At 48.1% G+C, this 14,880-nt stretch overlaps 4 protein-coding genes across 4 annotated transcripts; 2 read left to right on the plus strand and 2 right to left on the minus strand.

Moving 5' to 3' along the window:
• Positions 1 to 2,583: 2,583 nt before the first annotated feature.
• MAA_10027 (uncharacterized protein) lies at positions 2,584 to 3,297 on the minus strand (the record flags this gene model as incomplete). Its single annotated transcript, XM_007828025.1, has 1 exon — positions 2,584 to 3,297. One exon carries the CDS (start codon positions 3,295 to 3,297, stop codon positions 2,584 to 2,586), a length of 714 nt encoding a protein of 237 aa, XP_007826216.1.
• Positions 3,298 to 5,447: 2,150 nt separating this feature from the next.
• Positions 5,448 to 7,693, plus strand: MAA_10028 (metallopeptidase MepB; the record flags this gene model as incomplete). Its single annotated transcript, XM_007828026.2, has 3 exons — positions 5,448 to 6,734; positions 6,787 to 7,442; positions 7,504 to 7,693. The coding sequence occupies 3 exons, from the start codon at positions 5,448 to 5,450 to the stop codon at positions 7,691 to 7,693; spliced, it is 2,133 nt and encodes a 710-aa protein (XP_007826217.2).
• Positions 7,694 to 10,632: 2,939 nt separating this feature from the next.
• MAA_10029 (uncharacterized protein) lies at positions 10,633 to 12,061 on the minus strand (the record flags this gene model as incomplete). The annotated part of the gene is made up of 3 exons (XM_007828027.1): positions 10,633 to 10,893; positions 10,957 to 11,294; positions 11,794 to 12,061. The coding sequence occupies 3 exons, from the start codon at positions 12,059 to 12,061 to the stop codon at positions 10,633 to 10,635; spliced, it is 867 nt and encodes a 288-aa protein (XP_007826218.1).
• Positions 12,062 to 12,740: 679 nt separating this feature from the next.
• MAA_11158 (uncharacterized protein) lies at positions 12,741 to 13,986 on the plus strand (the record flags this gene model as incomplete). The annotated part of the gene is made up of 2 exons (XM_011413124.1): positions 12,741 to 13,499; positions 13,600 to 13,986. 2 exons carry the CDS (start codon positions 12,741 to 12,743, stop codon positions 13,984 to 13,986), a joined length of 1,146 nt encoding a protein of 381 aa, XP_011411426.1.
• Positions 13,987 to 14,880: the final 894 nt, after the last annotated feature.

Genomic DNA, 14,880 nt, shown 5'->3' on the forward strand with positions numbered 1-14,880 from the left:
ATCCTCGGCATCCCTCGTCCGCATCCAGCGCTTCAAAGCATCAAAGTCTCGACACATGTGGATATTGTCAAAATCTGCCATCATGCGGTGTCTCTTCTCGATCCAAAACGTTTTTATCAAGGTCATATCGCCAGCACACATCAAGCTTTGTCGGAGAGAGTCGATGCAATGGTCTATCAAGTCTATAAATGCTGTTCATTACTGGGGTTCATCAAGCTTACCTATATGGGTATCCAGATCACTTCTGTTCATGGCAACGAGATCCGCGTAGTGTTGAAGATGAAGGCGTTTGCGGACCATATTCTTCAGGGCCATGGATCAATCAGCCGCCTTGAACCGTAGCCGAAAACTAATTGGTGACTTACAAGACAATGCAAATCGTGAAAACCTTGTGACCTAGACAAATGAGCCTGAAATCCCATGTTTTCTTCCTTCGAGGGATAGTGGTACTAACATTGCTACATGCAACCCAGTTTCAGGATCTGGGGTTGTGCCCTCCAAATCTCCTCCTAGTTCCCTTTCTGATACAAAGATATTCAAAGCTAGGTATGAAATACCTGTATTAGCTCAGTGTGGACTCGCGTCGAAGGCAACTTACGATGTACAATCTTTTCCCAAGCATCATCAATCTCTGGTGATGGAGGTCCGACATAAGCCGGTAGTGTTGTGTTAATCTCGCGGACGAGCCCAACACCATCCACAATCTTCAAACCCCCGGTGAATTTGACCTGCTTCATCTTGAGCGAGACATGTTTCTTGGCCGCCTCTATCGAAGCGTATTGTCAGCCAAAAGCTCCCATCCTAAATTTGTTTGACTTGAGGAAGTCTCCACTGCGATTCTTGGGTCGGCTCACCAATTTCATACCGTTGCCAGATGCAATCTTGGCTGCACTCCCTGGACCTCAAATTCGTCTGCTGGAACACCATCAGAGACAACAATGCCAGAGTAAGGACCCATGGTAGAGCGATAGCAAAGCTGAAGCGCCGCGGAGTGTCTGTAGACTCCTTTCTGGCGAGAAACCCACTCTCGTGAGAGAATCGCGGTCCAGCCTCATCCAAAGCTACGTTGCTTAAGGTGTGGTAGTGAGCGTCCGCCATAAGATTCCCAAACTTCACTCTGAGGCGATGGAAGTATGGGTTGTATAGAACCTTCTTGATTTCGAGGGTTGTCAGGAGCGGGATAAAGCTCTCTGGATGATCTTGCGCATCCGGAGGGAGATGCACCTATCACCTCAGTTAACATCTGCCTTAAACATGCTAACATCACCGTCATCCACCCGTAACTTACCAGATCAGGCAGGTAGATAACTGAGCTTTTGTTCCTACCAACTTGGATTTGCCGGTGTTATTACATAAGCCACTTTTGCATCTCATTTTGAATCACGTCAGCTCTCCCACGTCATGCTATGGTAGCTTAGGTCAATTAGGCACCTTTAATAGAAGAACATGAACGTCTATCGTATTTTGGGGAGTTTCTTCCATGCCTTATGCAACTGTACCCGCCACCCAAACATTTGACAAACAAGAGAACAAAGGCGGCATAATCCTGCCAAGCTCTGTAACCAACGAAACAAGAGGCGCACTCATCTCGAAAGTATCGAGAGTATCAAGAACAGCACTCTCTTCAATATAGATTAGCTAATGCCTTTGTAATTTCTCCCATCAGCTTTGAAGCAGACTTTGGTGACACTGGAGCGTACATGCTGGAGCCCCTGTGATGACAATAAAGCCTAACTACATAAGATGGCTTTCTGGGGAGTTTCTCAGAACAACAGCAATAATGAAATAAAGTAACTGTAAGCGTGCTCTAGAAGCTGATCCTAAGGAGGATATTTGCGTGTCACCACAACATCGAGAACCATTCAACACATAGTGGCGTATATTAAAATATCATAATCTCTCAACCTTAGGCTCGCCATGACTTGATAGCCATTGTATCACATTACTCTATGGTTCGTGCAAGACAGTGATTTCGCAATTCGTTCGCTCCGGTCTTTTTTAAAATGCTAGCCACGGTAACCCACACATTATTCGACGAAACGCCTGGGGCATATTTTGAGAATATCGGCGGCGTATTATGCTACTCTGCAAAGTATCTTTGACGCACAAGTTTTAAGTTTCATGTTAAGTTTTGCACAGCCAGTGGCCAGGACAACTTCTCAGCTATCAGGCAAATGTTCCACATAGAACGTATCCTGGGTGGCGAACATTGCAGACTTGCCCAGTAGTGCAAAGAAGCCTCCCCTGAACGTGCGCATTGGTGATTCAGAGGGAGGAAAGCATCCTGCTCTTGGTGGGAAAATATAATAACTTGACTCCCTTTAGAGTGGCCTGTTACTTGTGTTTGCTTATAATAACCTGCCATAATGAAAGGACTGTTTTAACCCTATATTCGTATTAGAGCCTTCCACGCAGGAAGTTCATTTGCCTTAATCCACAGATTTAGTTTGACTAGTTCAACTAGTTGACTCTGCCTATTTGGGCTTCCATATCGTTTGGAAGAAGAGCTAAGATAATGAATGGGGTTGGCTAAAGTTTGGCCAGATATCTAGGTTCAGGCAACGTTTGGACGGGCCGGGCTATTTAACAACTGCCAAATCCTACATTGGCTTCCACTGTAATGTCGTCGAGACCTTCGATAGTAGGCTTCAAAGCCCACTCCTTCAGCAACAAGATGCAATGATTGCTATGATGCACGTTTGTGACGAGTGTGTCGCGCCGTGCATCCGTCACCAGCACGTGGGCAACCCGCATCAGCATCCAAGCGCAGTGTTCAACATGTTCACGCTCCGTGGTCCAGAACCGGAGGCCATTGTCGACAAACGGCTCCGCCAGCTCGAAAGCAAGTTCGTCATCCGTCAGCCTCCGCGTGCCTTCTTTGTCCGCGTAGTATGGCCACCCGGTGCTGTTGGGTTCCGTGTAACCTGCTGTCACAAATTCTTGCTTGCCGAGTTGCGGACAAACTGCCGGAATCCAGCCCTTGACGAGGTTGTCATAGACGCATCCAAGGACTTGCGCCTCGGCGACAGACGAACCGCAATGAAGACGGTGGCCATGGCCAAGGTTCTGGACGTTATTGTTGTCGGACCGGAGGAATAAGACAGTGAGCGTGACAACGGCGATGGCAAGGAGGGCTATGAGGCTGTGAAGAAGAGCCACATAGGCCTTGCCGGCGGGTAGCGCATGTCGTTTTCTTTTGGAAAAATGGCGTATGTGAGCCTCGTCTTCTTTCGCTCTTTCGTCATCGGGCGACAGAGGAGAATATTCCTGGGCTCTGGGCGACCAGAATTTGAACATTCTCAACAAGACCTGCTCAATAGATTGCCAGAGGAATTCAGTACGAAACTTTGTCCAAGTAATTTCTATACTTGGGAATATCCACAGGGAAGACGAATACTTCCAAGCCAGGAAATAGAAAAGGAAAGAGTATCCGCATACTCTTTAGATGCAGACGGGTAGTTCGTGGAGACACTCCTCTCGTGGGTGAAGTAACCATGGGCTGATGTGATATCTCGCATTGACAATGAAATCTGACGTAACAATAGAAAAGTCATTATGTGCACCCCTTTAAGTCAACGGGTAGGGCTACTCCTCCAATTTGTACACACACGTCTATCCTAAATAGAGAAGGTCTTGTACTGTTTTCAACTCCAGCATGATGCTTGTACTACCGTTTCAACATGTTGCAATCGAAAAAAAAAGGTGGTTGAAACTTAGTTCTATAATGATATCGGTATTGCAGGATTTGGCCTCTGCCCGTATATCCGATATATCCATCTCGACTACGTCTGCGACGGTTACAACAAACAGTGAAACAGGTTACTTTCAAGGAGGCTGGCAGTCCCTTGAGCCTGTTGCACAGGCCGATAAAGGTGCTGCGGCACACATGAGTGGCGGCCCGCAGTCTTGGTCCAATACTACGATAGTCTGCGCGCAATCGGGAACATAAGCGAAGTGAGAATCGACCTTTGGCTTATCTCCCATGTTCAGTGACATATCCCCTGGGGATTGAGCCATCACATAGCCGTACTTTGCTTCATTTCGTCGTCGGCAACGGCGGCGAGTCACTCTCCTGCTTCTTCAGCACGGTGCCAATATTGAAAGGGAAGATGACGATGGGCAAACAGCATTACACATTGCAGCCGGGTTGGATGTCTGCCAATAGTTAAGCTTCTTCTTGAAGCCATGAACGCCTTCCTCGTGGTTGCAAAGTGTGACGGCACAAGGGCACGAGCAAGGTCAAGTGCGACTTGGATAAAGCGATTGTTCACAAGGAGAGTAAGAGCTTCCGAAGGAGGCTCTGACTCGAGCTATCCGAGTCCTAAAGTGGGGCCGTTCCCTTACACAAAGGACTTTCTTGGCCGGACCGCTCTCTTCCCTGCTGTGCAAAGCGAGAATGAAGGAGTGGTGAAGCTGTTCCTGGAAGCTTCGCTGGACCCAAATTGGATAACACAGGCCTGGTTGGTCTGCATACGGCTGGGGAAAGGGGATCAGTACCGATTGCGCTGCTACTCCTTTCCTTTGGGGCCGATGTGAACGCATGAAAGCATGATTTACCCAATGGAATAGTTAACGACTCCGATTCTAAGCTTTAGTTAGTTCCTAACCCGAAGGTACTTTAACGCCAACGCTATCCAAATCGTTGTGTGCCGCTTCAAAACTGACTCATCAGACTCCAAATATCACCGCCAAATTCGAACCACCAGAAACTCAATTACGCGGGGACTTGGTCAAAGAACGGAGCAGGGACCCAGGCAAAAGATGTAGTTTGGAAAAATGCTACTGGTCCCACGACGATCCAGCAGCGACAGTTTGTTGCCAATGAATTACAAGTAAGCGAAAAGGGCGCCCATAGGGGCTCCTACGTTAGCAAAGACAGGGCAAGGTTTCTGGTAAGACTTAAACAGTGTCTATCTCAAAGCATGAGGAACAAGACAGAGTCACGCGAGGCAGGTCTGACGGCAAAACGGCGGTGTGCTTGGAATCCCGGGAGGCGCTCTTATCAAGGCGCAAATAATAGAATCGAGGCTCGGTAATGGATCGGGCCAATCACAAGGAAAATAGAAGATGTGATACTCGCGATCTGAGAAGAGCCTCACGCCCGTCTTAGTAGCTACTCCGTCCCTACATCCATACTCACATTATTGGTTGATAACTTGTTTTCTTTTACTGGTCGCGTGGCACTGCATACCGCAGGTAGAGAGAATGCATCGTCCTCGCCACAAACTGGGTGCCATTCATCGGCATAACGTCAGCCTTCCTAATGCATAACGTAATCCACAATGATTAACTCGCAGACACGCTGGGTGTGGTAGATACTGTGCCTCTGATCATCAAAGCCTCCGTCCGCTGCTAGCAGAATTTATAAGGATCCGCGACGTTGATGCTGTTTACTAGTCCATGGATTACACCTAGCTGCTGAAGCTGCGGAAACAAGATTATGCACAATGGCCTCAAACGAAGAGATTCAGCCACTGCCAAGATTTGCGGCGACGCCAGATTCGATTGCGGAAGATGCAGAGAGACTCGTTCAGCGTTCACGACGTTTCCACGATGATTTGGTTCAGACCGTCACTCCGTCGACGGCTACCTTTGCCAATGTTATACTCCCTCTTATCAACATGGAAAACGAATTCGCCCTTCAGTCCAACATCCTCTGCTTCTATCGACATGTTTCTGAAGACGCTGAGATCCGTACGGCATCAAGCAAAGTCCAGACATTATTTAATGCCTTTCTCACCGAGTTGTTGATGCGTGAGGACATCTTTACCCTTGTCCGTACAGTGCACAACCAGAGCAAGGATCTTGACCAGGAGTCCGCGTCACTATTGACGTTTGCATACAACAGGCACATCCAGACGGGGGTCGGGTTACTTGGCGAGGGTCAGAAGCAACGCTTTCAGGCCATACAAGCAAGGCTTAGCCAAATAAAAACAACCTTTCGAGAGAATCTCGTTAGCGATAAGACTACTATCAGTTTTACCTTGGCCGAGCTGGAAGGCGTTCCCGATAGGATCCTAGCAAAATTGGAAAAAAAAGGCGCACCACAGGACCAGTACGAGGTCATTCTTTCTAATCCTAGCCACACGGAGATTCTTTCATACGCAACGAGGAGCGAGACGAGAAAACGTATGTTTATTGCCAGCCAGAATAGATGTAGTGACAATGGGCCTCTTCTCAAGGAAGCTGTCATTCTCCGACACGAATCCGCTTGTCTGCTTGGATTCCCAAACCACGCTGCTCGTCAACTTCAAGGGACGATGGCCGAAACTCCAAACACGGTGAACGATTTTCTGGAGGATTTACGCATCAAGATCACACCAACTGGGCTAGATTCATTAAAGGTGTTCAAAGATTCGAAGAGGGACCATCTCAGTAATCAGGGTGAGGCAGACCAGCATAACGACCGGTTTTTTCTTTGGGATTACCAGTTCTACCACCGCCTGATACTCGAGCAGGAAATTTCGCTCGACAGGCAGAAATTGAGGGAATATTTCCCAGTACAAACAACCATCGCTAACATGATGAGTATATTTGCCCATCTGTTTGGATTGGAGTTTACAGAACTGCAGACAGGCGAGAAGACCCCGCACATGCTCTGGCACGAAGATGTCCAAGTCTTTCGAGTTCATGAAAGCCGGGAGCGTGGTCGCGAGTTCCTCGGACATTTATATATTGACCTTTTTCACCGACCAGGCAAATATGCACAAGCATCGTGCTTTAACCTCCAGCCAGTAAGAGCATCCTCATCAAGCCCAAATAATCCCATCTCATGACCATCTCTAGGGGTTTACTCGGCAGGATGGGTCACGTTCATTTCCGGCAGTGGCATTTCTCTGTGATATCCCTAAACCAACCTCGACGAAACCAAGTCTCCTGTGGCATTTTGAAGTGGTACTTATGTTCCATGAGCTTGGCCATAGCATGCATGATATTGTGTGTAAGACCAAATATTCCCGCTTCCACGGGCCGGATGGCGTCCCTGTTGACTTTGGTGAACTACCAAGCCAAATGCTTGAACAGTGGTGTTGGATGCCATCGCAGCTCAAAGCCCTCAGTTGCCACTACTCGTATGTAGACTCTGGCATGCTTGAGCTCTGGAAGACGGAGAATGAAGCTGCTGGTGTTACCCAGCCGGATATACATATGCCAGATGAGATGATAAAGTCTCTTCTTCAAGCTAGACGCCTTACTTTTGGGCCGTTGTTCTACCTAGACCAGCTGCAGCGAAGCATGTTTGACATGGCCATCCATCAGCCATCCAACATGAAAGAAGCCGAATCACTTGATCCAGCTGCCGTGTGGAACAGGCTCCACAGGGAAATTAGACTCATTGATGGCCCTGAAGCGCTTGGTCAGGGATACACCTGGGGACACGGCTACGCTACCTTCTCCCATTTAATGCAGGATGATTATTCTGCTGGGTACTATGCCTATCTATTGTGGGTTCATCTAAAACCCACTCATACAAGCTACGGAAATACTGACATTGTTGATTCCCAGTTCACAGGTGTTCGCGGCAGATCTGTTCTTCACAGGGTTCAAAGATGACCTCACAAATAGCGAGCAAGGACAAAGATATCGTCAGGTCATTCTTGAAAAGGGTGGATGCCAAGACCACATGCAAGCTCTTGGTGAATTCTTGGGTCGAGCGCCGTCAGCAAAACCGTTTGAGAGTCTTCTCGGGATTTGAGTGGAACGAAAAATGGGTTACTTGATGTCTTAGCTGATTCGTGATGGCCACGCAACCGATGCTGATAAGCATATGAAACCAGGTAGATAATATGAAGCGCTTGGTCTTTCTTGAGACCTTGATATCAAGACCACAGACAAGCCATCCTAGGCTGCTGAGCCAATGGAGTGTTGACACTATTCTCGATACCCAGGGGGTAAAACGCCCATGGTTCGATACATGAGAGAGGCTAGGCGGAGGAATGGCCGGAGGAGTGCAAGCATCTTACATACTGCTAGCCCTGGTGGCGTAATTATGGTCCAACGTTCATCCGCCGGCGGATGACGCAAAACGCCCAGGACATACCGCCGGCGTATCTCCCAAGTCTTTGATTGTATCTTACATAAGAACTGTTCCAGTGTCGTAAGACTGAAAGTACATGACAGCCTTCAATGAAGCAAGACTGGCAATCGCCGAATGACTATTGCGATGTGCGAGTTATGACAGAACAGGCTGCGACTACTGTCAGGGGTAGGCTACAGCTATGTGTCGTGAGATTCCGGGAGCAAAAGATCTTTGTTCATCAGCCATATCATGCAATGGTCAACCGGAATACCAGCTTCATCATCATCATTACATTTCCAGCTGTCATTATCCGCCTACTAGTTATGACGAGAGAAGTCGAAAGTACGTGAAGAAAACTGTCAGGTACAAGGAATTCCTAGGGGCATCTCGTGATCAACACGTAATTCGTCCCCCAAATTACTAAAGTCACGAGCAAGCAAGTCACACTCCTGATTCTGTGGCTATATATCGAAAGCTACCAGCCCGCAGAGCTTAACAGTATACATCTCTACCACAAACCTCAAAGACTGTACTCCGTCCAAGAAACTTGACACCTTCACAACATTTTCAACATGCAGTTTTCCTCTATCTTTCTTGTAGCCCTTGCTACTTTCGCCTCATCGGCTCCAACCGCTGCTACGGACATAATTGGTAAGAGAGTCTATTGCACCGGGAAGTGGATGTCTATGTTAACCGAGCCAAGGTCGTGATCCGGCGCCACAGCGTAACGCCCAGGGTTATGGGGGCTACTACATCAGTACGTACCTGATACCGACAAAAGCCCCAGACGCAGCTAACAGACGAAATTACAGAAGAACGGAACGAGAGTGAGGAAGAACCCGCGGAAGAATTACGAAATCGCAAGTTTTGACAAGTAATAGAACGTGATCCGGCGCCACAGCGCAATGCCCAGGGCTACGGCGGCTATTATATCAGTATGTTCCGATAGCGACGAGCAGAGACAGAAGCTAATGGGATAAACAGAGGAAAGAGGACATGTCGAAGAGAAGGTCTCGCTGTACTAGAGCAAGTCCGATGCTGGCTGCATGATCTGATGGGAATCTTGTCATTTCGGCCTTCGGTTTGTCGATTCGTGCACGGGTTCAGGCCAGCTCTGAGCCAGCCGGTCATGGTGACAGGTTGCCTCAGCTCGCAGTTTATAGTTCATAATTTCACCTAGTTTACGTGGTTTATGTCAAGGATTATATGTAAGCGCTGATGAGCTCATGTGCTTCGTATCATCATTGATGTGATAATTTTTGACAAAATTGGTTACAAGAGGAGTCCAATTACGTGATAAGTGCTCAAGTAGCGTGTTCTAAGGTTCATTAACACTTGTCACACTGTAAAAGTCCGCCAATGTAACCCCCACCACACTCAACTCCCCTTGCAACAAGCCAGAAGTTCCTGGATCCAGACAGGCTTCCCCTTCACTTATGACATGTCCTGCACAACATAAGCAAAGTACCTAATAGCCTCCTAGCTCCGCATGTCTCACTATTAAGCTCCTAAAAGAGAAGTGAAAGAAAAAAGCAACCGGCAGTTCGATCCACAGCCTAAATACGTTGTCACATCCAGAGAAGCTTGCCCTCCAGGGTTTCTGCAAGGTTTCTCATCTTGAATAACACTGCCTAAACCACAGGTGCCATCTACCCAACAGATACAATGAAGGCTATTTGCGTTCTCTTTTCAACTCTCCGTCTCGCCTACTTCACGGCCGCAGTTCGCATCCCGGACGTTTGTGCAAGTATCGCCGCTGTGATATCATCCACTACACCGACCTGCTGACAAATTCCAAAGCCAGGCTGCCAGCCAGAACCTCGCTCTACTGTCGACGAATTAGCATGGGATACAGAGCAGATTCCGGTGCAGCATGATCCAGAGCTTGCAAAATATTTTGAGCTGCAGGATAGTGCTCCGGAGTCATGGGAATCTGTACCTGTTCACTTCTCACGGTAGATTCGTTGTTCAAGGAACAACAAGCAACAGTTGGACAGAGACACGGAACATCGGTTTGACAGCTGGCTGGTCTGCGCCGGATATGGTTTGACAAATGCGACCTACTATTTCTCGCACGCATTGGGCCCTTCCCTTAGTATGACTGCTGCCAGGAGAGAGCCATGTCTAATCAACGCAATACTTTTTCTTCGGGTGATGTCAGATTTCGGCGGACTTACGGAGGGCTGGCTGCATCATTAAATGAAGATAAAGCAATCATTTCCCCAGGCTTTATTTTCCCATCGTCGCAGTTCAATACGCGGTGGATGGATAGTTGGGTTACTAAAGGGAACCGGGACAAAACAAGCAGATAGTGGGAATAGAATAGCTGCATACGAATGTGAATATAATAAACAATGAATCAGCCCTGTTCGCAGACACACCATGTATTACACGGGTAGCTGTCTTACGCAGAGTCTTCATCTATAGGTTCAAGGAGATGTGTGGCCGCCTCGTCAGACGCGCCCTTGCTTTGAGAAACAGAAATTTCAGCCGTCTGCGCGGAAGAACACTTGGCTATACTTGGCAGTACTAATACTGAAATTATCACCTCAAACATGGCGAGAATCCCCCAGGCATAAATCACCTTGGCTGAGTGGTGCGCATGTGTCAAACCCCTAGCACCGAATTTGGTCAGTCATAAGAGTCCGTATCTGCGGAAGACACCGGTCAAAGGCACGGGTCACGAACAATCCTGTATTGGACATGCCAGCAGCGAGCATGAAGCGCCCATTCCAGACGTGGAGACGCGTAGCTTTTGTATTTCTACGTCCAAGAGAGAACTGGACATGATGCCAGTAGCCGAGGAATAGTTGTACGAAGATTGAAAGCGTCAGAAGTGCGCCAATTACTGTATGCGTGTTGAGCATTCTTTGCCACTACATGTTTTAAGTAAAAGATGAGTACAACGACAAGATTCTGAATGTGTGTGGGCAGCTTACCATGCTGTTGTGACTCAGGGAGGTGACCTGCAAGAGTACCCCGACAATGCAAGCCAAGGATGTCAACACCTGCCAGACGACGTGCACCCAAAACCAGTGGATGAGTCTCAGTCGAGCGATGACTGCTCCAGCCGGATACAAGATCATGAATGCTGTGCCGAGGAGAGATCCATGCCAACCCACTGACACCAACCGAGAGCGCTGCTCTTGAGCCGGCTCGTTCAGCAGCGAAGACGACGATGCTGCGTAGGATCCTTTACCTGCATCTAATGGCGGCGGAGCTGCGGCTGCGTTGCTGGGATTCCCCATAGCTTCTGTCATGTTAGCGTAGAAGAAGCCTGCCAATGTGTTCATTAGCCATGAGAAGTATTGTGAATTAATAAGGCATCATGTCCCACCAAATGAGTTGTGCATCTGTAGTTCTAGTTTCTCATCTGCACTTCTGATCGCTTGATTACTGTTGTATGCCCATATCCAAGGGTGATTTTGGGAGTGTGGTTGAAAGTTTGTCCATTCGTCGCATGAGGAGCAAACGACGTAAATCTGCTTCCAACCGTTTCTAACTGACTTGGTCGAGATCATTTTACCGAGGGATGTGAGCCTTGGGTCTTGCTCAGGAGGGAAATGTCCACTGGCAGGCCACCCAACGATGGTAAGTAAAAAAGTTGAGATCAAATACAACAGATGCCCCGGCTGAAAGGCAAGGGGCGGGACAGGGGGTTCACCCACGTCGTCCTACGGGTAGTAACAATGCTTTCTGCACCAGTATGTCAGGTTCGATACTTCGTTGCAAGAAGTAGGATATGCCGGTGATGGGTATGGGGGCCAGCTACGTACCCTCCGTCTCGTCCGTTACCACGACGAACATCAAGCTCTCAGCCATTGTCTCGCCGATTCCCACGGCCATCCAGCCTTCTCCCGGTTTGTCCATCATCTCAATGGTGAGATACAAGTCCACCCCATGAGCGGAACCACTCTGGAATGACGCTATGGACACACAAAATTGAGGTCCTTGACTTATATCGTCGGCGCAATACTGTACAACGGCAGTGGCTGGTGTGCTGGCTAGCAAGCCGAACAAGAGCCGTCGCAGGGTTGTCTTCATCCTGAAGCTTGAGGCGAAATGCTACCTAAGTTTTAAATATTAGTATCGCGGCCCGCACCGAGCTTTGCTTTGGACTAGAGGGCAGGGAATCAATAATAACAGCGTCAAGAGGAACAAACAAAAGCGCATACCTTCACGTTCGGTGATTAGCTATAGACTAGTAATCGAGTAAGGTATTACCTAGATATAGCCTCGTAAGTGCCCACAAGGGATAGCAACTCATGGATTGTGTTTCTGGAACAGATAACTCGATGCAGCATTTTTTTTGTGCTTCTCTATGAGGGCCGTATTCAACTGGTTAATGCTAACCGGATCTGGCCGTTGAATAAGGTGCATTAAGCTTTACGTTATCGTGTCAGAATATTATGAGCATTACCACGAATAACCAAAACCGTGGCGGAACGCGGGGGAGGCTGAAATCTGAAAATACTGCACCTTCAGTTTCTTACGTCAGATTCACGAAATCTGCTTAAGTCGGGTACGGTATCTTAGGTAGGCTAGGTAACCTGCCTAAGTTGGCGACTAGCGATTTGAACTCGCAGGTTGGTAAGTACGACATAAAAAGTGCCGTATTCTAAATAAAAGTGTTGCCCTTGTATTGTATTTGTTGTGTTGGCAACATCGTATTTGTTCAGGCAGCATGGCTACTTCAATCACCGTGTCATCAGCCTCGCCAGCGATGGCGATCAATATCGCCTCCGGCTACGCCACGTTCCTGCAAGAAGCTTCGAGTCTACAAGAGCATGAGAGCGGCAGACGAATTATCATACAAACCCACACTGGCACCAATGCGGACGGTGTGGCTATTCCTCTTTGGATATTTCGCATTCCAGATGCAGCCGTTGAAAGTTTGGATATGGCCGCTGCAATGTTTGGTGCGTTCTGCGAGCCAGGGACAGCACCAAGATGTGCTTCTTTGGTTGTTCCGTTCTATAAGAGGTATTCTATGTCAGGAGAATTGGGTCATCGGTCGGAGAGCTTTCTTCTCGTCGCTAGTAGGTCCCTATCTTCAGCTCCAGACACCAAGGACGAGGATAATGTTCCGTCCTCGTCAGCCCGCATGAAGTCACGGGGAATTGGCATGCTATGGCGCTTTTTTCTTGGAAGAGGCAAGGATAAGAGACGATCCGAGTGCAGTTACGAGAGCTTTTCGAAAGATGGAGTAGTCTTTGCGTCGAGTCATCTCTACAAGAGTGCCTGGCGAGCCTTGGTTGTCATTCTTATGGCTATTTGTGTTCTCTTGATTGTCCTTGGGGGTATTAATACACGCCGACCCACGACGCGAATCCTCAGATCCGGCGCTCATGACAGCGAGAGTGTTGCGATAGCATGGCACCGCTACCATACGGGCACTAGTATTGGGCCAAAGAATCAATTGCGCATCCAATGGCATAATGCGAGTGAATGGGGACGCCTAAACGCACATCAAAATGGCGAGGTAAGTCATGACAGGACCTAGGCTCGTCGTCGTTTTCGACCCCTTGGATTTCTTTGCCAAAGCAGCAGTCTATGCTAACGTGTGCTTTCGTTATCCACAGTGGGAGTTCAGGATAGACGACCAGGCACTTATCCCGGCACACATGCTGGACAATGACGAAAGAGACAGACAAATGTACTTCCGGGCACGATATCCGCACATGGCTGCGGTGGTGGATGCGAGCGATTACATCCGCCCGGCTTGGCTCGGGTCCAAGTCTATTCTTATAGAATGGGATAGCACATTCCATGATGGGCACTGCATCCTAGCGCTCCGTCGCTACTTTAAAGCGAAAGAGACGGGCCGTCATGTTTGTCCACGCGACATCGATCCAGCCCATATTCTCCACTGCCTCAACACGCTCGAGAAGAGTATTCTTAAATCAGGACCAATGAGTCGGCATAGTCCTCCAAGTTATATGTATTGGGAAACAAAGGTCTGCTTCTAGTCGCTTTGAATGGGGCAAGCCTCTGTTGGACTGAGGGTGCTGGTTAAAGCAACAGCTTTGTAAAATCTCAAGATGATCACTGACAAGGCACAGAGAGTATTTTCACGACGTGGCACAATAAATCATATAATGCACGTAATGCAAAGCCGCCCATTAATTATAAATTACCTTGGAAGTAAATGATTCATTATTTAGTAGTTTAACATGTCTAAGAATTTACATTGGTTGGTTGCAAAAGAGAAACGGACGTAATTAAATGGGAATGTAATGTACTGTATTTATTTACGCCCGGAGGGATGATCCCTAAAGGGCCATAACGATGCGCTACTTGCTCATTCTACCCTGTAAGCTAAACACCTAAAGCCCGACAATGGTTTCCTTCCTAAGCACCTGCAGCCTCATTTCGCCAATTGACTGTCCTGCCCTGAGGTCATTCCCCCCGAGTGCCCAGCATCCCATCGTTCCGATCAAGGTCAAAGGCGCTACAAAGATCTGGACCTCTATAAAATGTATACCGGTAAGCAGGCCATGTTGTCCATTGGAGCGACATGATTTGCCTCTTGAGTTCCGCGCATTTGAGCGTGCAGATGTACAAATGAACTGATGAATTGAGATATGAAAGGAAAGAAGCTCGGGAGGGGGAGGAGGGCGCAGGGGCTTTGTGTGCCATCGGGTCGACGCGCCGTCCAGGGTAAGCCACCAGACATAATAAGCATCAAGTCTGGTACACGCAATGACTACATACATCTTTCATAATTTCCAAGCACCGCCGAATACACCAAACAAGCTAGGCTCAAAGGCGCAATAATGGGTATTAGTAATAATAATACGAGTAGGTGACCAAAATTGATCCGTCGTCTGATGATCGTCTGCCAAAACTCGTTGCTGACAAGA

This window comes from Metarhizium robertsii, assembly GCF_000187425.2.
Source record: "Metarhizium robertsii ARSEF 23 chromosome Unknown MAA_Scf_4, whole genome shotgun sequence".
NCBI classification, from domain to species: Eukaryota; Fungi; Ascomycota; class Sordariomycetes; order Hypocreales; family Clavicipitaceae; genus Metarhizium; species Metarhizium robertsii.